The 26,614-nt window shown below is 43.1% G+C and overlaps 1 protein-coding gene across 1 annotated transcript; it reads right to left on the bottom strand.

Moving 5' to 3' along the window:
• Window positions 1–145: 145 nt before the first annotated feature.
• On the bottom strand, window positions 146–26,614 carry LOC311228258 (uncharacterized protein; the record flags this gene model as incomplete). The annotated part of the gene is made up of 9 exons (XM_084314165.1): window positions 146–351; window positions 466–522; window positions 1,373–1,542; window positions 3,305–3,486; window positions 15,543–15,634; window positions 20,379–20,636; window positions 23,938–24,054; window positions 24,985–25,270; window positions 26,348–26,614. 9 exons carry the CDS (start codon window positions 26,612–26,614, stop codon window positions 146–148), a joined length of 1,635 nt encoding a protein of 544 aa, XP_084170291.1.

Below are 26,614 nucleotides of genomic sequence, written 5' to 3'. Positions count from 1 at the left end.
AGTCAGCTGTAACCATGTTAGTCAGCTGTACCACGTGAGCGTCCCAAACCCTGCGAGGCATCTGGTCCAGGTGCATGGCAGCGAGCGGGGCTGATAACAGCACATTACAGGCTGGTCAGCCAACCTGTGGTCTGTGCCTGGCAGGTTAACTAACCAGTCTGTTGTTGTTCTTGGACAGACCTCCTCGTCCAGGCCGTGGCAGGCGGGGTTCTACCCAGGAGGCCAGGCTGGCTCGGGCACAGTGTAGCACCAGGCCCTTAACAGCTTCCATGTAGAGCTGCTGTCCCGAGTTCAGGTAGAGCCAGATCGCCCTGTTCAGCTGGGCCAGAACACAGTCTCCATGAAGACTGTCTGCAGGGAGGGAAGGGGGAGAGGAGAGGTTAGATACTGCAGGGACAGAGGAGAGGTTACAGACTGCAGGGACAGAGGAGAGGTTACAGACTGCAGGGACAGAGGAGAGGTTACAGACTGCAGGGACAGAGGAGAGGTTACAAACTGCAGGGACAGAGGAGAGGTTACAGACTGCAGGGACAGAGGAGGGACAGAGGAGAGGTTACAGACTGCAGGGACAGAGGAGAGGTTACAGACTGCAGGGACAGAGGAGAGGTTACAGACTGCAGGGACAGAGGAGAGGTTACAGACTGCAGGGACAGAGGAGAGGTTACAGACTGCAGGGACAGAGGATAGGTTACAGACTGCAGGGACAGAGGAGAGGTTAGATGAATAAACAGTCTCCTCCCCATCATAAGTATAATACTCTTGTCAGGATCTATGGTAACAGTACTGTATATTTGCATATCGTATATGTCACAAATGTAACAGTACTAAATACCTGTATGTCCCTATGCCATAAATGTCACTATGAATTGAAAATGGGGGACCCTGATGTAAACAAGACAAACGTCTTTCTCTGGTCTGCATCCCCTTAACAATTGTGTGTATTGAGCCGTACTGTATTGTACCCATTCTGCAATCTGTTAAATAAAGTTATCATTCATTCACCAGTATTACCAGTTTAATTTATTTTCAATGATAGTTATCCATTTGTTGAACGGAGAGTTCACGTTAGGTACCAATTTAAAAATAAACCAACCTATCCTTCATTCACTTTTCCATCTGTTCCATTGACTGACAGATCAATGTAGCGCATTGATCACATACAAAAGACTAAATGAGAGCAACACGGCATAATAATTGTTTTATCTCGATTATGTTGTTTTCATGATCGTGGGAAGCCAAAATCGGAATTGAAACCATAAACACCGAAATACATACACAGGAGCATGCACACAACACACAAAAATAGGCCCAACACGCACAGTACATGGCCTTGCTCTCAAACCCCTCCCCTACATGCAGGGGGGGCTCTGACCTTGGCTGATCTTGCTGTGGTACTCCAGCAGAGTGTAGAGGTCGTCTGACAGCAGGTTTCTGACCCAGGTATTGTCCTCCAGGTGGATCCAGTTGTGGACCAGACGCTTCCTGCTCAGGAAGTTCTGCAGGTGGCCCAAGAACACCGGGTTCCCCGAGACCTGGAACAGTCTGGAGGAAAAACAAACAATTACATCAAGCACCCATTAAGGGGAATATCACCCGTTTAAGAATTCACATTTATTATGTTCTTCCTGTGCCCCAGGACAGTGCAGTCAGTATTTGTGAACACGCGCCATTCTCCTAAAAGCTAGAAATCAGAGACAGCCCTCCCAAGACAGTGATGTACACTGGAATGTCAAATCTGGGGCTGCTCCATGAATGGGTCTCGGACAATGTTTGTGTTGAGTTCTTGCACCCAAATAATGTTCATATTCTAGTACTGCTAAAAGGTCTGAACCAGAATATAAACCTAATTTTGGCTCAAATGTTTTATGACCTCACAAAAGTCAGAGCCTCATTCATAGTCATATAGCAGCCCCACATTTTACATCCCAGTGACATCACCGATTGGAAGGTTCCCTCTCCGATTTCTAGCCGTCTAATGGCTAGAAATAAGAGTCAGCGCCGCCTAGTAAAAATAAGGGTCCGAGTGGCGACGGTCTGAGTGTTGGAAGGTCATATGATATTTCATCACAGTCGTCATGGATACAAAATCCATTACGCAGCATTTATTTCTCTTAGGCAAAATGCTTCCATGACAGTCCAGCCTCCTATAGGCTAAAAACCACTAGAGGGGGTAGCACACTTTTGTGGACCAACCAACAGAGCAAGCTACCGTGTAGAGCTGCTGGTCACAGCCATTTAATAGGGTAGTTACTTTCCACCTCTAAAGATGATAACATTGGGATAACAGTGAGTCACATTTCAATGTGCGAGTGTGTCTACGCATGCATGAGTGTGTACACATGGCTGGGTGCAGTGCTGCAGGACGTTGCGTTTGAAGCTGCCAGCAGTGCCCTGGTGATAAACCCCCCCCCCCCCCCAGCCTTCAAAGACACGTCATAAGCTCAACTTCTGGACCAATGGGAGGCCTGCAGAAGGCATAGGGGCCGGCATTTCCTTTACTGGCCTCCAATTCAAAAATGTCATGTTCTCCCTCACACTGAATATCAATCCCTTTTAGAGTAATTTTCTGCCATGGCACAGTGTTCACACGGCTTCCCAGTGTGCGACGTTCAGTCTAATACAACTCTTTGCTTGCAGTGGCGAAATTTGAGTAGGATATTTGTTATCTTAAGCTTAAGGGTTAAACCGGACAGGGCAATATATTGTTGTAAAAACAGTGTTGCATCACAGATGGCTCCATTTAACTTGCTATATACACCTCTGTTTTCTCGTTTCACTGTTATGAAGAAAACAGACTCCTTTAGCCCCGTTTACAACAACCAGAGCTGGGACGGAGAGCTGTAGAGGGCGTATTGATTTGGGGCTTTAATTGCAAACCGCGATAAAAAAAACGGAGCCTAAACATGCCGTATTCCGTCACATTTAACTCCAGTGACGTTAATGCATAAACAGTGGGGGTTTTGGAAGTTTCCCTACAGTCCAATATCAGTACTTAAAATAGTGACGTTAGTGGAGTCTACATTTCTTGCCAGAAGAAGGGTACACAAGACTAGCCAGACCTTTTCACTGAAGATTAAAAAGTTTAGATAAATATGCCGAGCATCTTTGATGGAGCAATAATGAGTTTCAATTTAAATCCCAATTGAATCAACTAGTTGACTTTTAGTCTACGTTTTCTTTTTTATCCACACTACAGAAGGTTAACCATTTACTATCACACTACAGACCGTTAACCGAACCGTCTGTAGTGTGATAGTAAAGGGTTAACCTTCTGTAGTGTGGCAGTGAAAGGGTTAAAACACACTTGTAGTAGGGCAGGTTCTCGATCATCTTCCAGTTGACGTAGTTGGCGGCGGTCTCCTCCAGGGCGCAGACCCGGGCCATCTGGACCTTGGCCACCTGCCAGAAGCGGTGATGGCTCACCAGACCCTGATGGAGCTCCCAGCGGAGCAGAAGGTACACGCCCTCCAGAGTGTCCTCGTACACCTGGGGAACAAGAGCATGGAAGACTGCATTATAGAAATTCAACTGAGCATTGCCATTCAAATCTGCCATCTTAAAAAATGGCAATTTGGCTGGTGCACCCAAAAATGGCACACAGAATACATTTAAAATATTATAAATAGGGGCAAACATTAAAGCAGATCTCCCCGCCGAGTCCAACCCACAAGTTTGTACGACAAATGGTTCTCAAGATATGGGGCGGGGCTAACATAACTTGCAGTTGAAAAAAAATATATCACAATAGGTATTGTGGGGCCTCTGTAGCAGTTCTAGTGTAGTAGCCCTGGAACACAATGGGTCTCGTTCCGTCAAAGCACACTTCAACTAAACAGACGCAATTATTAAGAAAACGTATCTTATTGCAACAATGAGCAGTTTATACAGCCCTCATCTTCCCAGCCTTCTATAGTTACATCAAAAGCAAACACATCGTCTACCAATATCAAAGGGCATGGATGGACACGGCTTGAAGACATGGTTCTAGGGCACATCCTTAACAGGGATCAAAGCCCGACAGGTGATTAGGTAATAAGGTGGTATGCAATTTGTATGTGTAATAGAGTGGGACATGAATTCAAACGCCTATAATCCATTTTTTAACTGGCCATTACATCTGGAAACATGGCGCATGCGTGAGAAATTGGAAGCATCGCGCCATGTCCCGTTGAAGCAAGTGACCTGTGAAACAATCTTCTCATATGAAGCTAATGATGTGAACATGCATGCGAGACGCAGGCTCAGCATACTAAACGGCACACAGAACAGCCATTTGGCATCCATTAACCCCCTGAGGTCTAGAGTTTCTAGCTCCACCTTCTCAGAATATTCTCTTTTTTTTGTTACATAATGTAAAATTACAGATTCATACCTTCAAAATAAGCCATAAATTGTCAAATTTGAGACGATAGTTTTCAATCAATGTCCTATCAAACATTCTGGTACAGTCATTACCAATTTGCAGCAGGAGCCTCTGAAGAGAATTCAGTGAATTCAGCTAATGATAAGGGAACTACACTCCTTCCCAGAATGCAATGTGATGTCAATGTCAATGACTAATTCACACCATGAAACAAAGGCCCAGCAGGGAACAATTACGGCTGAATGGGGTATAGTGTGACTGATCAATACAGGCAGGCCTACAGCAACACACACTTTGATGCCATGCATACACACATAGATAGACAGAGGTTTAGATAGATATATAATAGTAATATAATAGAAAGAGAAAGAAAGAAAGAAAGAAAAGATAGAGGGAGAGAGGGGGAGAGAGGGGGATATAGAAGAAGAGAAAGAAAGAGGGAGATACAGAGGAGAGATGGAGGGAGAGAGAGGGAGATATAGATAGACATGAAACCTAGGTATGTAATTTCATCTTTCCTTGTGACAATATTGTCACCCACTGTACAAGACTGTACAAGAAATTCCTTTTGTAATGTACTGATTTCTTTTGATTTGATAGAGAGAGAGAGAGAGAGTGTGTGTGTGTGTGTTCAGGGGAGTAGCTGGGGGGGGGGGGGTTAGGATGATTCCAAGGGCCCAGCAAATGCCCCAAATTTTTTTATAGATTGGGGGCCCCACATTTTTTAATAGATGGGGCCCACAAATTGATTCTTTCATGGGGCCCAGAATTTCCAGCTACGCCCCTGTGAGCGCACCTTTCTACTCTAGAGAGCTGTCATCACCGTGATGCACGCTTGAATGAACTGCGAGATAACTCATACACACACGCACTCAGTCTCTGCCATACAGTAGTTATGTCGTTTTAGCGCGACGTGGGTATATACACGGGCGAGGATGAAGACTATGTTAGACTACTTTTAATACATAAATTAACGTTCCGTCGGGTCCCGTGTATTCTCGAGAATAATGCAGGACCTCTTCAGATTATATTATCAACGACAGACAGTGAGAAACACAACCCCCCCCTATCGCGCTGAAGAATATGCATATTAGATCACTCAGTGATTAACACCTATGCGCTGTTTGTGTGTGCGCGCGTCCATGTATGTGCGTTTTGTGACGCGATGTAGTTCTTATCGCAAATGGAGATTATTACAATCATACCATCTAGCAAGAATTAAACGTATTTACAAGTCGTATTAGGTTTAGCAAGTTGGGGGACGTATACCTTTGTGGTATAATATGTCCTCATGTAAATATGTTCCCCTTACCTGTGCCCCCCCCCTCTCTGTGGAATCACCCCCCTCCCCTGTGTCCCCAAACCTGTACCCCCTCCCCCCCATCTGACCTATCAAATGGGACCACACACCCCCTTTGTTGAACTATAAAGGGCTCCTCCCGACCACAATCGAGGCTTCTTACCTGGGTAATTTCAGCTGATCACCTGGGGCGAGAGCCTCAGCCATTCTCTCTATGTAATTCTATCCGTTTGGTTAATAAACCTTGTTATTATCCAAGCCTCGGTTGACTGAGACATTCTTCATCAGGATATCTACAAATATCCCACAATTGGCGTCTACGAACTTGTGACGGACTTTTTGCGTCCTCCCGGCATGCTGTATCGTTTAATCTATACAGAGAAAAGTGAGTATATAGACTGGTCGACCAAAAATGTATGGAAAGGAATTAAAACTTTCCCGCTTTTCTCTGTGCCAGGTGAATATTACAGAATGTTGTCAAATATTGAGATCATGGCTGAGTAAGAATAATGTGCATTAATATATCTGATCTGTATTGAGAATCGTTACCAGGGCGCGCGTGCACCTGGGTCCTTATCAGGAGGTTCTGAAAGGATGGGTTATATGTGCTAGTCCCAAAAAGTTTAGGCACAAAGGTTGAAGTGCTATTCCTGGTCGAGTCGGAGCCGACCAAAAGCTAAGGCACACAGTACAGGTTGTTGGATTGCTACCCCTAGTCTAGCTGATGCAGACTAAAAATATAGGCAACAAAATAAGAAGATACGTGAGCTTATTATGATGTGATATCCTTGGAAAACGCTACTCTGTTAAAAACGTTCTGTGATTCCTTTGCAAAGAGGCGGGAAGTTAGGACCGAGAAGCTGATGGAATCATAATTAGAAATTACCAGAGTAACGTCATAATATTCATTGTTTCAACCTCAAACTAAGCTCACAATCTCTTCCATTCCTGAAAACGATGTATTTTGGATTAAATTAACCAATTGATCAATACAGATAGCGGGAAGATGATCACGCGATGTCCTAGTTAGTACATGATTACGCGATGTCCCGGGAGTACGTAAACGTACATTAAACGGGACATCAGTCGCGGAAAGTACATTAAACAGGACGTTAGTCGCGGGTTAAGAGGCCGAGAGTGTGATTAAAAGGTATATATAATCTAATATATCGCTGGTAAATTTCGAAGTCAGGTTCGGTCGTTATGATTTTAATAACGATGTGTAGTTATATATCAAGGGTATGAATGCCTTGTCGCAACAGATGTTGGCCGACTAAACGTACAGCGATCCAATACAGTCAGATATATACACACGTTAACTTATATGTATTAATTAGGGATGCTCGATATTGGCTTTTTTACCGATACCGATATTCCGATATTGTCCAACTCCAATTTCCGATACCGATATCAACCGATACCGATATATGCAGGGTTTCCCCCCCAAAAAACGGAATAATTTCAGGTAACTAATAATTTCACTGGATGCATTCAAAAGGCTTTCTAAATGTAAGCATTATCTGTGCAAAATATGATCATTAAAAAAGTAAAAATGAACATTTTAAACCAACATGCATACTTTTGACAATAAATAAAATAAGAATTGGTTCTTACTTGCTTGCCTGGGTAAATAAAGGTTAAATAAATGTTAAAAAAAAAAAAAAAAAAATTGTTATTGTTTTTTTTTTTTTTTTTACCGATACCGATATTTTCCGATATCACATTTTACTGCCGATATCGGCCGATAATATCGGTCGGCCGATAATATCGGACATCCCTAGTATTAATGTTTGTTTGTCTGTTTAAGTCTCGTTTGTATGTGCACAAGTATTATAGGACCCGTCGCGTTGCTTTATTGAGTCAAGAACCGGCTGCGGATAGCGCGACGAGCATTGAGATACGAGTTACCGTCATACAAAGAATAACATTGAAGTGCAGTTCACGGGAACAAACTAGGATAGTAATTTCCGGATTCCGCAGAACACCGGCCCACGGGAACGGCCATTTGGGGAAGTATAGTTTTATCGTTTCAGTTTGTTTACGTTTCACATATGCACAGGCGCGTTCATTCGGTAACAAAACGCTGGTATAGGAATTCCAGGCTATTGAGAGCTCGTGGAAAAATACTGTATGAATTGCAAAGCGTTATTTCCGAGGCGAATGAGAACACACGAACGTCGCATGGAGCAATGACGTGACGCTATGCGCGCCGTGAAGTTATTATTTTATATTAAACTATCCATAAGCGAACGTAAAGTGTAATGTACCCAAGGCCAAGGGTGCGTGAAATCCACGTGTAGTATATGTTTTATTTGTATATATATGTGCGCGCTGCCATTGGAAAATGTTGAGTTGCAGTGGCGAGATGCAGGTTGCACCATCCCAGACCACCGGAGAAACGAACCGAACATTGCAGCTTTCCCCGGTGAGTATGAAAATCATAAATATAGATGCTTTGATTGATTGAAAACTTTATTAACAGATTGCAGAATGGGTACAATACAGTACAGCTCAATACACACAATTGTTAAGGGGATGCAGACCAGAGAAAGACTCTTGTCTTGTTTACATCAGGGTCCCCCATTTTCTATTTATCAGGACATATGACATACATACAGATAGTCAGTACTGCTACATCTGTACATTTATGACATACCAGAATTGCAAATTCAGTACCGTTTGTGGTACACAACTATCATCTCAGTTACAGTAAATTACAACTATCTCAGATCACTTGAGTGTTTATGTTGCTTTAATTTACACATTATAAGTCACATAAAGCGAATTACAATGTCTGTTTCAGAATTATAATACATCTATGGGCGTACCGGTCATACTGACCATGGGAGCTAAACAAACACTTCCGGTTCCCAGTATATGGCAGTACAGGAATTGTAGTCCACATAGAAAACTTGGAACACAAACAACATAGATTATGTTTAAAAGTAAGATGTTTAGGTTATATTCACTTGAGTTAATGTGTTTATCTAAAGAACCAATGAAAGATAACTAGCCCTTTCCATTGTAAGACATTTTTAAACATATTTCAAAATGTGTGGTTCCACATTCATATGATGCTTGTGTACATATGCGATATGATTGATAAATGATAACACTATCATTACATCCTAGGACGGGATGGATGAGAAATAGCTGATGTTTTGTTAAGCTCACAGAGAATCAAGGAGAACCCACTCAGATGGTCTTAGAAAAGAGTGGAAAAATTAACATGTGTTTGTATTTACAGATCTGGCTCTGAGGCGAGATGCAAAACAGTGCATGACTACACCCAATGCGTATCACAAAAGACTGAAGCTCCAACAATTTGCATGTCAACCGAGAGACAGTGCAGAGCTGAGAGACAATCGATTGACCATTTGGAACAAATCTGCATCCAAATACCCACATGTAAATTTCTTCAGAGTGGGCACTTGGGAGACAAAACAATGCAAATGCCTAGAGAGGACTCTGACCACACCTAGAGACGACGATAGCAGACACCATTGGATGGGCACTTGAAACCCACAGGGTATGCCTACACTCTGACCACAGACTTGGTGGACCAACAGAGAACCACTTAGTTAAACATGAAATCAGACACAAATGATGATGTTGCAGTCATGAAAGTCTACCTAATTCCCATACTAACAATAACTAACCAGTTGTTTTCATCATCTCTTTTCAAGAGGCACACAAATTAGAGATATGAATTCTGAATAAAACCAAACAAAGTAGAAGTGCCTGAGATGAAAGATCAATGATGAAAACAATTTAACATACTATCCCCCTCCTTCTATTCTCTGCTTAACCACTAACTCCTTGCAAATTTCAAGTACTTTCCACGACTGCAAAATTATCAACCACCAAAATTGCAGCACAATTATCTAAATGTACAAGATATCAACAACATTGATCATTTAGTTGACATTTTTATCCAAAGCGACTCACAGGTTCTGTACGACAGGACATCAGGCAGGGCACACCTCTATCAGCTGAGTAACAATGGTCATCAAAGTGTTGAGTGCTACAGTGTAGATTAGTTTATTAGGACAAATGCATGACAGTAAGGTTAGTTAGGGTTAGATGACAAAACGAATGATTGTTTTTCATGCAAAATTAACTGGCTACCTAGATTTTATGTTTTTTCCCCATGCTATGCTATGAGCCACACTGAGATGTGAAGAACAACCGAGAAGTCATGGCGAGGTAAGTATCTTGAAGAAGCACACCATCGTACGCATCCTGAGGTAAGATCAACTTCAATTTAAGACCATCAGAATATGAAGACAAGGAGCTATTTTATCTGATTCAAAACTTTGGCCATTCATTTACAAATTTTATTTAAAGCCTAATGCTGTAAGATCTAGTTAGATACAAAATCTGATAAAATTGTAGTGAATGTGACCTTCTTGACGTAAGGAATCACTGCTAATGCAATTGGCTTGCATTTCCTATTGTCAATTAAGTGATTTTATTTACAATGAATTGAATTAATCCCAAAATGATTTTCCACTTTAGCAGAAAGGCGTTGAATCATTTATGTGAGGAGTTTTCTAAGGCAGTGTTTATCACCCTCAGATCACGAATTGGTGAGAGGACAGGACGAGTGAGACGACGCGTGACCTGAACCACGAACGACGGCAGGACCAGACAGAGAGGAACACAACCCAGTGACCCGAGCGACCCACGACAGCATACTACAACCAGAGGTGACGACAACAACCGTGGGAGAACCATCCAACCCAGCCCACAGACATCCCCAAGAAAGTGGAGCAGAGGACCACGAAGGAGACTGACCAAGGAGACACTGACGAAGAGGAGATCAACCTTTGACGGCCTCCACCCCGGCACTGCAGACCAAACCCATCACCTGCAGATGGGAACCAAAGCCCCGACCATCAAGGTGGATTCCCATGACAAGATTGTCATCCGTGTGAGAAAGAGCGTCCTACTGACTAGCCACTACACCGGCGGGCCCTCGCCCTCCATCAAGTGGTACCGCAATGACGAGGAGAGGACAGCGAAACCAGCACAACACATTCAAAAACGCCCTGAGCACCATGTCTCTGGGCCTGATGGGGGCCAAGCGTGAGCACAGTGGCAGACATGTGGTGGTGATGGAGAGCAGCGCAGACAAGTGACCCTTGACAGGGAATAGACGGCGACCAGTGAATATTCCCGACTGCATCGTCAAGAAGAGACATAGCAAATGAGACCTGTGGACCAAGAGACTTCTGAATACACATTGTCCAAAATTGTTATGTATTTATTTACTTTTTACTACCGTCTTACTGCCACACGACAGGCTCACAGAAACATCAACTGAATGTACGATACGTTCAACACACAGCAGGTCACCACAGAAGGACACATCCCTGGCAGAGAACAGATGGTCAACAGCGACGCAGCAACTGTCAGATTCACAAACAAGAGATGTTTCACAAAGTTCATATGTATCAAGAAAATGATGAACTAAGAATATGATGAAATACAACCAATAAGATTGCAATAACCAATTTATAATAACAATAAGGAATGATCACAGAGTCACATTGAAAATTATATTGTTAACAGGGCAGAACCAGTTGGATTGTTCCAAGACACCAAGTTTGTTTTGACCATTGATAGTATGCACCACAGAACAATGCATAACGATTATCATAATCACCTTTTATATTAACCACTAGGTTAACAGTTTTCAATTTTATTTTGACACATTAGCCACTAAGGTAATGTCTATTGTATGTATTTAATTTTTATGTGTTACTGTTTGGCCCTGCCACACGACCGACAGAGAACACCTTGTCAACAACGACGCAACATCATTCAGATTAATACCTTCACAAGCAGGAAACTTTTCACACAATTGTATGTATCTGCAAAACGATGAACTAGGGATGTGATGAAAATAAATCAATGAGAAAGCATTAACAATGGTTAGTAATAATGAGCTAAAATGTATTGCTGAAGGAAGAAGTGACCACATGATCACATTACATCAGAATTACTTAGGTTACAAAATTGTATTGTCAGACAAGAAAGAATCAGTTGTTTTATTCTCTCATAGAAGAGGACATGTAACGTTGTTTTGCACCTGTATGGTGAACCATTGATAGTATATGCACTAGAATTACATACAGAAGCGATGCATAAGACGTTTTATCTCCTCATTTATAGAGAAGAAATGGAGAAAATTGCCTGATTCTAAGTAAAGACTAACAAAGCTGAGGCAATCACAGATGAAAGTGACACTCAAACTCAGATTAAATACAACTGGATCCTAAGTAATTTCATCAAGAATCATCACAAAATGTGCAAAAATATATATATATATTTGTGAACAGTTTCCCATAATCAATCATGTTAGTTTTATGAACCACCAGGTTAACGGTTGTTAAAATGTTTTTGTACACATTAGCCTTATGTGTAAATCCGATTCCTAATAATTATGAACACAAATTTGTTTTTTCACCCTGTGCACTCTGACCACACAGACAGTGCATGTATTTAATTGGTTTATTACGATGCCTGTATGCACAACGATCACATTAGCTCCCCAGAGTCACGACATGAACGACTGAAGGTATGCCAAGATATTTGCACAGCGATAGCTTCTAATGATTATGTTAATTGTTGTTTGATATCAGAGATGAGGACCACTCATTGATATAGGTATTTTGAGCGATTAATAAAAGAAAATGGTGACATCTATTCCCACATCTCTGATATCAAAATAACACAGACCGCAGTCCAGTCGATCATGTCATGAATCATGTATATAAATAATACTAGTTTAAATTATTAGGCCAACCAACAGAACACATTGGCCAACATTTTCATTATTTTAATTATTTTCTATTTTTTCATTATCTGATAACCGATGGATTACATCGGTCCCCACTTTTACCTGTTCCAAACAATCCTGGTATATTATACATTAATCTCACCCACATTATAAGAAAGAAAAGTGAGTATTGTGGTATAATATGTCCTCATGTAAATATGTTCCCCTTACCTGTGCCCCCCCCCTCTCTGTGGAATCACCCCCCTCCCCTGTGTCCCCAAACCTGTACCCCCTCCCCCCCATCTGACCTATCAAATGGGACCACACACCCCCTTTGTTGAACTATAAAGGGCTCCTCCCGACCACAATCAAGGCTTCTTACCTGGGTAATTTCAGCTGATCACCTGGGGCGAGAGCCTCAGCCATTCTCTCCATGTAATTCTATCTGTTTGGTTAATAAACCTTGTTATTATCCAAGCCTCGGTTGACTGAGACATTCTTCATCAGGATATCTACAAATATCCCACACCTTACATGTCAAAGCACTAGAAATGGCAATTTTTCTATTTTTATCGATTTCTGAAAATATGTCCTTTGAGCATTTAAGAGGGATTCTAATTATTTTGTTGTCCGCCGACGGGTTCAAAGCTCCAGCGTGACCCCTAAGGGTTAGGTGGAAAGGGCTCATTGTTCTCCAGAGAGCCACTGCAGTCTCATCGGCTATAGACCCTTTCAGTAGGGGTGTCCCGATCCAATTTCAAAGATCGGCATCAGGGTTTTAAAAAAAAACATTTGATCCGTATTGGCTATACATTAACCCTTTCACTGCCACACTACAGAAGGTTAACCCTTTACCATTAACCTACTGTTGTGTGGCAGTGAAAGGGTTAAGCCAAATCAAATTCCAATCCTTTGTTAAAAACAAAACCAATTGACCATTAAGGGAAATGCATCAGTCACCATCCTCCGTTAAGTCAGAGAGGGGAGGTTACACTACACACAAGGGTTGAAAGGGAGCAGGAAAACACTGAATCAGCCGTGTTTGTGTGGATGTATGGTCATCCCATCATGTGCCTACCCAAGCCAAAATCCCTTTTGGGTGGCAAATAAACAGAATGCATTTATGACGCCCTACCGTACCTACATTGGATTGAAGTGTGCAGCTATATTATCTAGGAAAATATAAATATTGGATAGACAAAATACTTGTTAGTTGTTGGGGGGGGGGGGCTCAGGTCAAAGTGTATTTTCTGCCAGCTATTGATATTAGCGAACACTGCAACAGGGAATAAAACATGCGTTTATGGTGTAAAGTTTGAAAGGCGTCTAGGATGCTAACCGGACACTCTAGTCTCTCATCTGCCGTGTCTAGGGCTGTCTTAAATACTTCGAAGCTTCGTTCGATGGCACAAGCTTCGAACATTAAAAAAATCGAAGTTCGCTTTTTGTGTATGTGTGTGCGCATGGGGCCATTGGGTGGGGCCGGGGGACAAATACACTGGAGGAAAGTAACCCAGCTCAGCACTGCCCAAATTATATCATCACTATTGCCCGTTTGAAGGATATCATCCTCAAACATATACACCTACATGCCTTGTAGAATTCCACACATAAGAAAGAAAGATACTGGGATGAATAAACAAAATGGGAAATAAAATGTAGAAATGCATGCAATACATGAATAAATATGAATCTCCATATATGAAATAGAACATTTAGATAAGGTGCTACCGAGATGTTTGTGAGTTCTTTGTTTTTTGTGGAAGTAGCCCTTCTTAAAGATGCATGAACATTCACTGATAATTGGTCTGTAGTGGAGTCTACAAGGTCTACATTGCCGGACCATGTAGAATCCGGACCTTGTAGACTGACATAATTCTGTGCATAGTTTAGTCTACACAGGCCATATTTCAAATAATCAAAATCTTACTTCATTCATCTTAAACATTCTTGATTTGGGGACTTTGTAGTTCCCATGAAATCTGAAGTTGTTCAAACGACAACAGTGATCCACCTTGAATTAAATCACAGCCGAGTGAAACCTTGTTGGCTGCGTCACAGTCACGAAAGGGGCTACTTAATTCACTAATCCAATCCACTTTATTTATAGAGCACATTTAAAAATAACAAAGTTTACCAAAGTGCTGTACAAGTCCCACAACATAAAGATAAAAAAAAAAAAATGTAAGCTTCGAAAATTAAAATCGAAGCTCGGCCCCCGAAGCTTCGATTGCCAAAAAAAGCTTTTAAGGTCAGCCCTAGCCGTGTCATTGCTTATTATGCCGGTGTAATCGGGGGAGTTTCTGTCCTCCAGTACATCCTCCATCATTGTATAAAGGGGGGGGGGTTAGGGGGGGTTGCAGGGGACCGGTCGCCCTCAACATTCAAAAGAGTTACATTTGTCCCTCAAAACAGCCAATATGAAAGACAACCCCCTCCCCAAAAGAGGTATAAAAAAAAATAAGGGGTCAAAACATTGATACATCCTCCTTACCCATAAATATATACACAATACAGGAGAATAAATATTTGAAAGCAATACAGAATGCCTTAGAGCCTTACAGCATTATATTTGAGTCAGTGGGTACCCGAATGTCATCTTTTACTTTACATTTCTACCAGGAGGCGTCTTGCTCAAAAACACTCGACAAGGATGGGCACATGGACCACCACAGGCACCGAACCCGTGAGTCTCCAGTTAAAGCTTGTCCAACTACCAGGCCACCTTGCTGCCCTAAACTACTCTGCAGTCAAGCATTGCCACCTAATGTTAGTATTGTAGTCTGTATGAAGGACTCTGCAGACAAACATGCCTACTTAGTAGTGTCTGTATGAAGGACTCTGAAGACAAGCATGCCCACCTATTGTATGACGGATCACAGTTTGAGTCGAGCACACATCTATACAACTTTGGAATAGACCCAAAAACTCACGCAGCTCTCGCAAGGCAGACTTCTCGGCAGCCCTGGACCCTGAGGGGGTTTCAATTTGAAACAGGATTTCCCGTAGGTCCTTTCTGGTGTCCCTGCTTGCACCGTGGTTTAGAGTCGTGTGAATGAACGCTTCCTTCGGAAGTCGAAAAGATGATGGCTTACCTTCCTTCTTTTTAGACGACCCCAGTCACGCCCCAGGATCCACGCCACCAGGGACTTGCACATGGAGAAGTAGTTATCCACCACCTGGATGCCTGGAGAGAGGGGGAGAGTAGTAGAAGAGCGGAGGGAAAGTGGGGAGGGGAGGGAGAGAGTAGAGGAGGGAAAGGCAGGAGAAAGAAGCAGAAACAGCAGAATTGGAAGAGTCAGGAAAGATGAGTGAGTGAGAATCTAGGAGAAGGGCAGAAGCTAGGACGAGCATCAGCAGCTCTCAGCCTTCCTGCTGGGTCCATCGATTAGAAGTCTGTTGGTAGCCCCTATATTGTGCCTTCTACCAACAGACTTCTGAAGTCTGTTGGTAGCCTCCATGTTGTATTTATATCGTGCGACAAGTCAGTTGGCAGCCTCTATTGTATTTATATGCAAAATGATCTAAATAATTTTCTCCCCGATACCGGTAGGTTACAGACCCGAGTCAAGCTGCATTTGAAAATAACTAACTAATTATACCCTGCTCCTGTCAGATGGGGTTTATCACATGGGATAAGATGCTGAGCAGATTAAAAAAAAACTGAAATATTTACATCCTGGTGTGGTGTTGAGGTTTGAGGCCTCACCACAGGGAGGGTGCATTAGAAGCTGAAACAGCGTTTTTCACAGGTTCTTGGTGGTGGAAGGGCACTATACCATACAGTGGCATAGTACACAAATAAATGTGGGAAACAATGGAAACATGGACCCAACATGCAATGCAGCATGTTGATAGTTTCAATTACAATCCATCTCGACATGATCACAAAAACATCATTATTATTGTGTTGCATCTTGCATTGTAAATGAGGCACACCCTTCCTTCAAGCAGTAGTTTCAGCTTGTGTTGAGGGAAAAGGGAGCCATGAGGCGTTTCTCCAGTTATAATGTCTTTGGCAACTTGTAGAAGATGACAGAAAGGCATCCTTCTGCCTTTGGTCGAGAAGATGGATTAAACAAATTCAGTCGTCATATGATGTTCTCAAATCAATGAGTAATTGTGTTTAATAATGGTGATGTCAATTAAAATAGTGATGCCATAATTGAGCAGCCCTAAGTCAAGGTGTCTGTCTGGTACTGTAGACCAGTGGTTCCCAAAGTCGGGGTCGCGACCCAAAGGTGGGCCGCGAGCAGCCACGGGTGGGCCGCGAGATGAGTTAAAAAATAAAATAAAAATTGTCAGGCCACTGAACTTAGAAGCAGGCCAGGACAGTGTTTCTAGTTGTATTCTAAAATTCTATTCTATTGTATTCTAAAATGTGACTATATGGTTTTATATTAACTTAATAAACAAAAAATCTACTTATTTCAACGAACATTTCAAACTAAACAGATTATGCACATAAAACGCTGAAAACAACCGAAGCAACAATAGTATTTTAATGAGGCTATGATTATTATTTTGCAACAAGTTAGCCCTCTCATAAATAGCACATATAAACGAATAACTAACTTGAACTAACTTAATAGGATTGAAGTGATATTTGGCTTAAAAAAATCGGTCGCCTGGCAAAAAAAAAGAAAAAAAAAAGCCTGACGATGTGCATTGGGCCGTGGCTCTCTGACGCCTTATTTTCTGGGCCCTGGCCTGAAACGTTTGGGAACCCCTGCTGTAGACGACCGCTGTTAGACTTCCGATAGGACGCATGTACTGCATCCCGTTTAAACTGCAAGACAGTGTCTTAAGTCTATTCTTCAATGGACTTGTGCAAGCTTTCTTTTCAAATCATACTTCCAGAGTCTAATTTGGGCCTCATCTTCACATGTGGGTCCTGATCCACACTTTTGAAAAACACTGTAGACAAACCTACACACCGGTGTAAACCAACCCTACCAGCATCTGGCTAATGGCCCGTGTTGATGTCCCCCTTCTCCCTCTCTGCAGCTATTCATAGTCTCCTCATGCGTGATGCATTTCATACCATCATGGCTCCCATGCCGCTCACAGCTCATTGGCCACAATTGTAATTTAATGACGGTCATCCGTTACTTGATTACAAATCACCCGATAAGGCTACCAAAACATCTGCGATGATTTAATCAAATACTATAATAAGAAGTCTTTCAAGCCAGTTTGCCTCATACACAGACGAGTCCAGCCCGATGGAGCAGAGAGAGAGCAGCCAGGGGCATTGCCCGTTCAGTTTCCTCCATAATATGCAAATGAATTATTATTTAACCTTGCGTTTCCAGGCAACAAGGACATTGCCAGCTTGTTGCTTTTGTAATTGCACTTCCCATGTGTGACACTGCATCTAGAAAGGGATGCATTAGCCTTCAGGGTCCGTCAGAAAAACTACAAGGCGCCACTTGTTCCTTCTCTTCACAATGAGAATTAAAGTCTCATAATTTACTCCTTTTCAGAGACCAAGCTAATATCGGTCTCCGAGATCACTCGGATGATTCATTCTAGCAGCCTCTATACCACTGCGTTTCAGTCCTGTTCTCAAAGGGCCGTTTCCATGTCTGTAGCTTTAAATGCAAATGAGCCGAGCTGCTCTCCATGCTCCAGAACTGCGGCACACATGGCTGACGAAATTCAGATCAAACTAGGCCTTGCAGATAGAAATACTTTTTCAAATATGTATTAAGATCCTGCAATTTCAACATATATAGAACTGATTTTACATAAGTCTGCTGCTCATATATTATGCTCGTTATGCGCTTGTTTATGTTTTAATGTACCGTGCTTTTTATAGTTTAATTACCGTTTTTATGCATTGCACTATGGCCCCGGGGGCAGGGCTATGGCACAAATCATAATCAATTATTTTTTATTGATAATGAAATCACGATTACGCAAGATAAACTCATATTCTTGACCAAAGGCTGCCTTTATATCATCTTCTACAAGTTACAAGTTAAGACGTTTCAAAATAAATAACTGGAGTGCACTGTTGTGAAGGAAGGGTGCGCTGCATTTACAACACAAAATTAGTAGCACAATAATAGTTTCATGATCATAGGAAGCCAAAATGTTCATTGAAACTCACCAGCCCTACGCAGAGGCACTATTTTTGTTCTGCTTTTTGCATAACCTGTAAAGAGGATGATAAATTTTTTAACTCCTCATCACAGCTGAACCACCATGGACCCTAGCCCCTTTCGTGACTGCGGTTTGCAAGCCTGGGGCTTTTGTGACCGCAGTCACTTGTTTATGTGACGCGACCACTTTAGAAAATACCAACCAAGCGTGAATGTGTGGATGACGTGTCAAAAATATATCAGATGAATTTCAAAGATACGCAGCGTACAATATGGGTTTAACAGCTTTTTACGGTGGGGTCTGGAAGCTCGGAGTTGCTAATAAACAGTTTAAAACATTGTTAGGAAAAAAAAGTGATACTCACAATGATCTCTGGCAAGATGGCGTCTTCTTCTTCTGCAACTTTTTTGGGGATAGGGAGCGCAGTGATTGCTGGACGCACCAGGCATGAGACAAAAAAAGTTGCAGAAGAAGCCATCTTGCCAGAGTTCGTTGTGAGTACCACTTTTTTTCCTAACAATGTTTTAAACTGTTTATTAGCAACTCCGAGCTTCCAGACCCCACCGTAAAGCTGTGTTAAACCCATATTGTACGCTGGGTATCTTTGAAATTCATATCGGATATATTTTTGACACAACGTCATCCACACATTCACGCTTGGTTGGTATTTTCTAAAGTGGTCGCGTCACATAAACAAGTGACTGCGGTGACAAAAGCCCCAGGCTTGCAAACCGCAGTCACGAAAGGGGCTACATGGACCCCATCTTATTGGTTTCAATAGGGAGGGTCCTCCTCACAGCTGAACCACCATGGACCCCATCTTATTGGTTTCAATAGGGAGGGTCCTCCTCACAGCTGAACCACCATTCTCAAAGTCAACTTCCTGCCTGTTGTTGCTATGCAACTGCAGCGTGGGGGAAACTGCCCAGCCTGGTACATTGTGTACCGTTCATTTAGTGCAGAAACGGATGGTTAAAGCGGCAAATTAAAGACAATCAAGCGGAATTTTTTTCAGTCCTTCACAATGCCAAAGAGCTGCTGTGTTACGCGTTGTACCAATGACAAAAACAGAAATACAAATCACAAGTTTTATACCATCACGGAGGAAAAAGTGGCTGTGGCTAACTTTCGGCTAACTCGCTCTGCTGTTGTGGTCGTGGTAGCTACATGCTAAGCTAACGTTAATCACATCATATCAAACCGTGATCGGGTAGTGGCACACGTGGTACCACCACGTAAGATTAGATAAGATAAACTCGGTTCGATATGATGTGATTAACGTTAGCTTAGCATGTAGCTACCACGACCACAACACCTGAGCTAGTTAGCCGAACGTTAGCCGCCAGCCACTTTTTCCTCCGTGATGGTATAAAACTTGCGATTTGGATTTCTGTGTTTGTTTTGTTATTAGTACAAAACGTTAACATAGCAGCTTCAATTTGGGTATTCGAGAGATGGCCATGTCTGTATGTGTTTTGTATGGACATTATGTCAAGTCAATCAGGGGGAGCTTTTTTGAATCATATCTCGGCTTAGAATCACCAGAAAGGCTTTCGAAATAGTGAAATGCCATGTTGGCCTCAATATTTTCAAAACAAATCTTATGAAATTAAGAAGAATGTGATAAAACGTGTAATAAAAACGGACCTCAACACATGCATTTGATACTAGAAATCCGTATGGCCCCCCTATACCAAGATGGCGGCGGTCTCGTGACATCAGAGTTGTCTTCGAGAATGGACCCCATCTTATTGGTTTCAATAGGGAGGGTCCTCCTCACAGCTGAACCACCATGGACCCCATCTTATTGGGACCAGACTCACCAACAGCTTCATCTCCGCCCGCCAAGTCTCCTCTCCAGTAGTCATCCGTGATTGGGTGGAGCGAGGCCAGGTACCTGACATCACACAGCGTGCCACCCCAGTTGGCCACCTTCCGCTTGCTGTGCCTCCGCCACTGGAGGAAAATAGCGTGCAGTTGGCGGTCGAAGGGGGCGGGCTGTCTGAACAGCCAATAGGTAAAGAGCCACTGGAACCGACACTGTATGTACTGGTGGTACATGATTACCAGTTCTGAATGGTCTGGGGGGGCAGAGGGAGATTAAGAGGGGATATGGAGAGGGAAGAGAGGGGGATAGAGGTGGAGACAGCAGGTTAGATACAAAGTATTTTCTGGGTACAACAATTTCTCTTCAGTATCTTTTTTCAAAAAGCTAAAACAGGAACACACTTTTATTACTATAAATGTGAGGACATTGTCCATGATTACCCAACTGTTCACCACAACTTCACCCATATCCACTACATGCCCAACGTTAATGTAAAGCTATCAATTCTAATCCAAAAACATTTATTTTCCCCGTTGTGAGCTCTCACCAAAAATGCCCACACAACCAAAAATGTCTTTACAAGAAAGGCTGGTCATCAAAGACTTTGTCCTCAAATATAACTACATGCACACATCCAATTCCAGATAGCCACAGATCAATGACAGGCCGCTAGGGGACAAGGATGGACTAGTACCAACACAACTAATGGCCAAGGTAAGCAGAGCAACATTAAAACTGCTCTAGACATTTCCCCGAGTGTGTGAGAAGAGGGTGTGCATGTAGACTGCAGGTCATTGGAAGCCAAGCAGCGTCGAGTTTGCCCCGATCCCGAGGGAGAAGACCCAAGGCTCTTCCATGTGTCCCACTCCAGGTATAAGATAACATTTATTTATTATAATTTTTATTTTATTTTTTTTTTACAGCTCAGCGATGCAATAAATTGGATAACCTTTTAGCCTCCAACCACCACTTCAGGTTCTAGCCATCGGGTTTGTAATAAACCAATCCCAATACAACTAAAGTGATGGGCTAAAGCTTATAGGTTAAAGCTGAAATAGTTGTGGCGGGGTCAAAGGGCAATGCTGACGGCAAAGCCCCAGTGAGGGCAGCGTGTAGTGGCTAGCTGGCCTACAGGGTTAGAGGACAGAGAGGCCGGGTTTCCAAGATGAAATCAAATAATTGCGGGGTTAATAATGACCATCCCGAGTGACAAATGGACAGTGAACTCTGGAGAACCGAGTGCAGTAGTATTCTGTGGAGAACCGAGTGCAGTAGTATTCTGTTGGGGAACCGAGTGCAGTAGTGTTCTGAGGAGAACCGAGTGCAGTAGTGTTCTGAGGAGAATCGAGTGCAGTAGTGTTCTGTGCAGAACCGAGTGCAGTAGTGTTCTGTGGAGACCCGAGTGCAGTAGTGTTCTGAGGAGAACCGAGTGCAGTAGTGTTCTGTGGAGAACCGAGTGCAGTAGTGTTCTGTGGAGAACCGAGTGCAGTAGTGTTCTGTGGAATGGCCAAAAATAATAAATAAAAGTATCCCCGACAAACTCGTTGCGATACCTCAGGGCTGTGAGAGAGAAATAAAGAAAGTGTGAGAGAGTGAGAGCAAGCAAGAGTGTGGAGAAGAGAAAAAAGAAAGAGCGAGAAGAGAAGAGAGAAAGAGTGAGCGAGACGCAAGGAAAGGAGCCAAAGAGAAAGCTGGAGTGAAGACAAAAACACCACGATAGTGAGCATTCAGCTGCCGAGTCAGACCAAAATGGTCGCCTTCTTCATAGTTAAGACAGTAGTTAGCTGGGGCGGTCAGGTGGCGTAGCGGAGATTGCGTTCGTCACCAACACCGGATTCGCCTGTTCGAATCCAGCTCACAGCTCCGGCGTTGTCACCAGCTTGGCTGGCCGTTCACACTAATACAATTGGCTGTATTAGAGGGTGGGAAAACTGGCGGGGTGAGTCCGGGTCGTTGTAAACAGCGACTCCTACAGTTCGGTCGGGGCGCCTGCTCAGCGCGGATGGGATCTAAGGGGGGGGTAGTGTGATCCTTTCACGCGTTACACCCTCTCAGTGAGAGTCCGCGCTGCCAGGTGAAAAGAAGCGGTCGATTGGCTAGACGTGTGTCGGAGGAAGCACGTGATAGCCTCCACTCTACCAGACCGACTGTGGGGGGTAAGTGCGCAGCGACCAGGAAGGGGATTGGGAATTGGCATAACGACTAACATTGGGATGGGAGAAAATGATCAATAAAAATAAAATAAAAAACAGTAGTTAGCTCATACAGAGGTTTTTCATATTCACACTACAAAGTGATTTCTTAAAATAAAAGCTAAATGCAGCCATTAAGACAATAGACTCATGAAGGTGTAATTTGACATCTTGGGCCAACATCCAACTGTCCCATTCATCTGTAGATCCCAGGAGGGGAAAGGACCCCACTTTGAGAACCCATTAGCGAGCACTCAGAAGGCAGGTGCGCCTTTGGAAAGAGCCAAGAAGCAGGCCGTTTAGTAGCAGCCGTCACTAGTAGACTGGCAGCATGGAGAGAGTAGTAGCAGCCGTCACTAGTAGACGGGCAGCATGGAGAGAGTAGTAGCAGCCGTCACTAGTAGACTGGCAGCATGGAGACAGTTCAGTAGCAGACCGGCAGTGCACAGACTGTATATTGTAAATCCATGCTACCTCAATGGTTAGAATGTGGCACTAAAACCTCCATGGTTCTTACTGGAGTCATGCAAACATGTTTGTACACATTTATTGGAAGGCGCTTTGAATAATAAGTGTCCACCAAATCAGTGGTCATAGTATTTACCGAATTATTCTTACCACTTTTAGTCTATAGCTGTGGTTCTCAAAAGAAAATTTCATGTCGGAAGACGCCCAAATTGACCACCATTTTATAAGACTCGTCTTCGGGCAAAAATCACAACCACGATTACTCATCGATTAGAGATCATCATATGAAGACCGGAATTTGTATTACCCTTCTTCTCGACCAAAGGCTGCCTCTCTGTCATCTTCTACAAGTTAGACATTTCCAAATAACTAGAGAAATGCACCGGTCCGTGGCTCCCTCCGCCATCTCAATGAGCCGAAACTACCGTTTGGGCTTGGGGCGCTGCATTTACAACACAAAATGTATCTTAATTGAAACTTGTATTCGGGACACTTACAGTATATTCTCTCCTTGGGCTACCAGCTATTGTATCCGGGGAGGCCCTGAAGGGTTCCCAGACCCAACGTTGAGAACCACTGGGGTCGGTTGCACAAAACGCCTTATTTTTTTTAATACAAATAAATCTTATAATCCGAGTTAACCCTTTCACTACCACACTACAGAAGGTTAACCTTTCACCACAGACGGTTAACAGTCTGTAGTGTGGTAGTGAAAAGGGTTAACCATTTTGGTAGTGTGGTAGTGAAAGGGTTAAGGTTTCCTTAAAATAATGAGTTTCACAAAACACCCTAAGGAGAAATTAAACTTCAACTGTCATAATTAAGGTATTTGGTGCAAACCGGCCCCTGGTGTTTAGCTATGAACGCTTCAATGCCTGTGCTGCCCAGACCCACCATTGTTGTTCTGTTGGTTGAGAACATGCTGGAACATCTGACCGACACCCCCATGTTGCTTCAAGGCCAACGAATACAGCTCCTTCCACTCAAACTTCAGCAGGTCTCCCTCCTCGTCTATAGTGTCAAAAACAAGACACATTACGCCGAACATTCACGAGACAGCTTTATGACCAGTATTTCTGTAGAGTAGTCATGAAAAACAATTACAGCTCAGCAGTGGCATTCACAACACCATGATCCCATGAGTGGACCTCTACCACTCCCGAAGAAACATGAGTACTTTGACATTTAGATCATTTTTCTTGACGAGTGTCACTGGAGGAAAAAGGTTTACACATATTTCCTTTTCCAGAAAGGCATGTTAGCTTCATTAGCATTCCTTGTTGACACAAAGGGGCAATACTAGCATAACGCCTGCAGCTAGCTTTGACGTTTATTGGGAGTGAAATGGCCACCAGTGATGCCATCGGGGACATTGAATCCTTGTGTTGCATCAATTACAGCGCCATGAAAAATGGCAATACCTCATCTTATAGGGACGGCTACCTTATCATTTAATTGAGCCGTAATTAACACAAGGATTCAATATCCCTGATGACATGACTGGTGGCCATATTCAAACTCCTTTACTCTCAATTTAGCTTTTGGGTGCGTGTGAGATTATGTGCAAAATAAACCAGCATTGTTTTTTAGTTCCCTTTGCAGTGTGTTGAATAAGCTTAAAAAGGAGTACTTTGACATTTCAGTCGATTATTTTTCTTCACTTGACAAGAGTCTCACTGGAGGAAAATGTTTAGTTTCCCCAGACATGGCATGTGCATAACAAAGCAGCATAGTTTTTTTTGGTGAAGTGCCCCTTTACACAGTCTTGCCATTTCCTCCCTCTTGTAATGACAAGGTTAGGGGTTCGATGGCGACCTAGGCTGTATTGGGGCCAAATCCATCCCTGAAGCCAATATTAAATGATGGCACGTGGGCCTTGGCACTTTTCTATAACAGATTCGACAACATCAAGCTAGGATAAAGTCAGCGATCACCACTCACCACCAGTAACTTGGGCCTTCAGTAGTGCCTCCTCCTCCACCCCCCAGAGCGCCTGGATTTCCACGGCGGGCAGCCTGACCGCTGGGAGCGGTACCGTTTCCTCGAGAACCAGCCACTGAGTCCAGTAGTGGCGCGGCGGGAAGGGGACCCTGGCCAGGAGCTTCTCCTGCAGCGCCCGGTTGAAGTGCAGGCTCCCGAACAGAGTCCTCCACGCGCCCACCAGCTGGAACGAGTACTTGGCCGTGAGCGAGCAGGTGGCAGTGGCGAACGGGACCCCGAACGACACCTGGTGGGGAAACATAAGGGGACGTAAATGATACGTTTTACAGTAAAGTTACTCCCAGACGGGGTGCAAAGGTTTTTTTTCCAATACATGAAAGAAAGAAAATGTGATTTGAGAGATATTTGTAAATTGTTCAAAAAGCTAAGAAAGGGATTAAAAGGAGGTGTATTTCCATTATTGGGGTTAACTTGTGGAACAATGCTGATATACAGTGAGTAATTCGCTTTTGGTTTTTTAAGAAAATAGTTTGTAAAGCTATTTTGAAAACTACAAGGGTGAATACCGTTTGATATTTTCTTCTAGAATACTGTTGGGAGTCTTAATTTTTGTTAAGAATATAGGACAGCCTGTCCTGGACAGGCATATATAAGCATTATGCTTCAGTCTGTACCTTTTCGGTCACTGTATAATCAAATATTGTTAAATGATGGTGTATATTGTATTGTGTGAGATGAGTGAATAAACTACTGCTAAATGCCGAATAATCTCGTGCGTAAAATGAACGTAAACGGCTGTGCGTAATGAAACATTATACAACAGTTAGTTAGTTCCAACCAAGTCATTTTGATATTAGAGTGTTGATATTCAGTGAGACTTTTAACTATATGCATCACTCGGCTGCACAGGTGTTCTATTAATAACCGTTAATTAGGCAACGGTACAAGTTCAAGAGCGCAGTTGTGTTTCTTGGAGCTAAATACATGATTAAATAAACAGATCATAATTAGTTAATAAAACGGCGATTGTAAAATTGTATAAAAAAGGTCCAGGTCAAACAACTGACGGTCAGGGGCAACAATAGTGCACAGTTTGGCACTTTTACTGATGTAAATTACTCAAATTAAATTCCGATTTTCTCATTATTCTATTGATAACTGAAATTAAAGCACACTTATTAGTTTTCTGATTTGGGATTCCGTTTTGAGCAGTGTTGACCAGTTTATAAAAAATATTTAAAATGTGTATTAGCAACGCCGAGCTTTCAAACCACCCCGGTTGTGTGTGAAACCCTCGTGCAACAACAACAACAACAACAACAACAACAACAACAACTCGACAAAACAAACAAGGGAGGCCCACCTGGAAGTGTTTGCTCCAGAGGGAGTTGCAGGAACCGACACGGAACAGGGTGCGACAGGTCGCCCCGACTCTCAGCAGAGACGTGGGGTCCAGTCGCTTCAAGATGAGGACGAGAACCTCGTCGCTCATGTCCAGCAGCCCTGTGTCCGCGTCTCCCGTGTGGTCCTCCCGCTGTCCGCCCTCCTCCAGAGGAGAGGTCGCGGACAACAGGGAGAAGTGTTCCTGCAGCTCTGCCTCCCAGCCACCTCCTCGTCCCGATCTATCCAT

Source organism: Notolepis coatsorum, assembly GCF_963971535.1.
Source record: "Notolepis coatsorum genome assembly, chromosome: 5".
Lineage (NCBI taxonomy): Eukaryota > Metazoa > Chordata > Actinopteri > Aulopiformes > Paralepididae > Notolepis > Notolepis coatsorum.
Note: the sequence above shows the minus strand (reverse complement) of the source record. Positions and strands in the feature narration are given on the sequence as shown.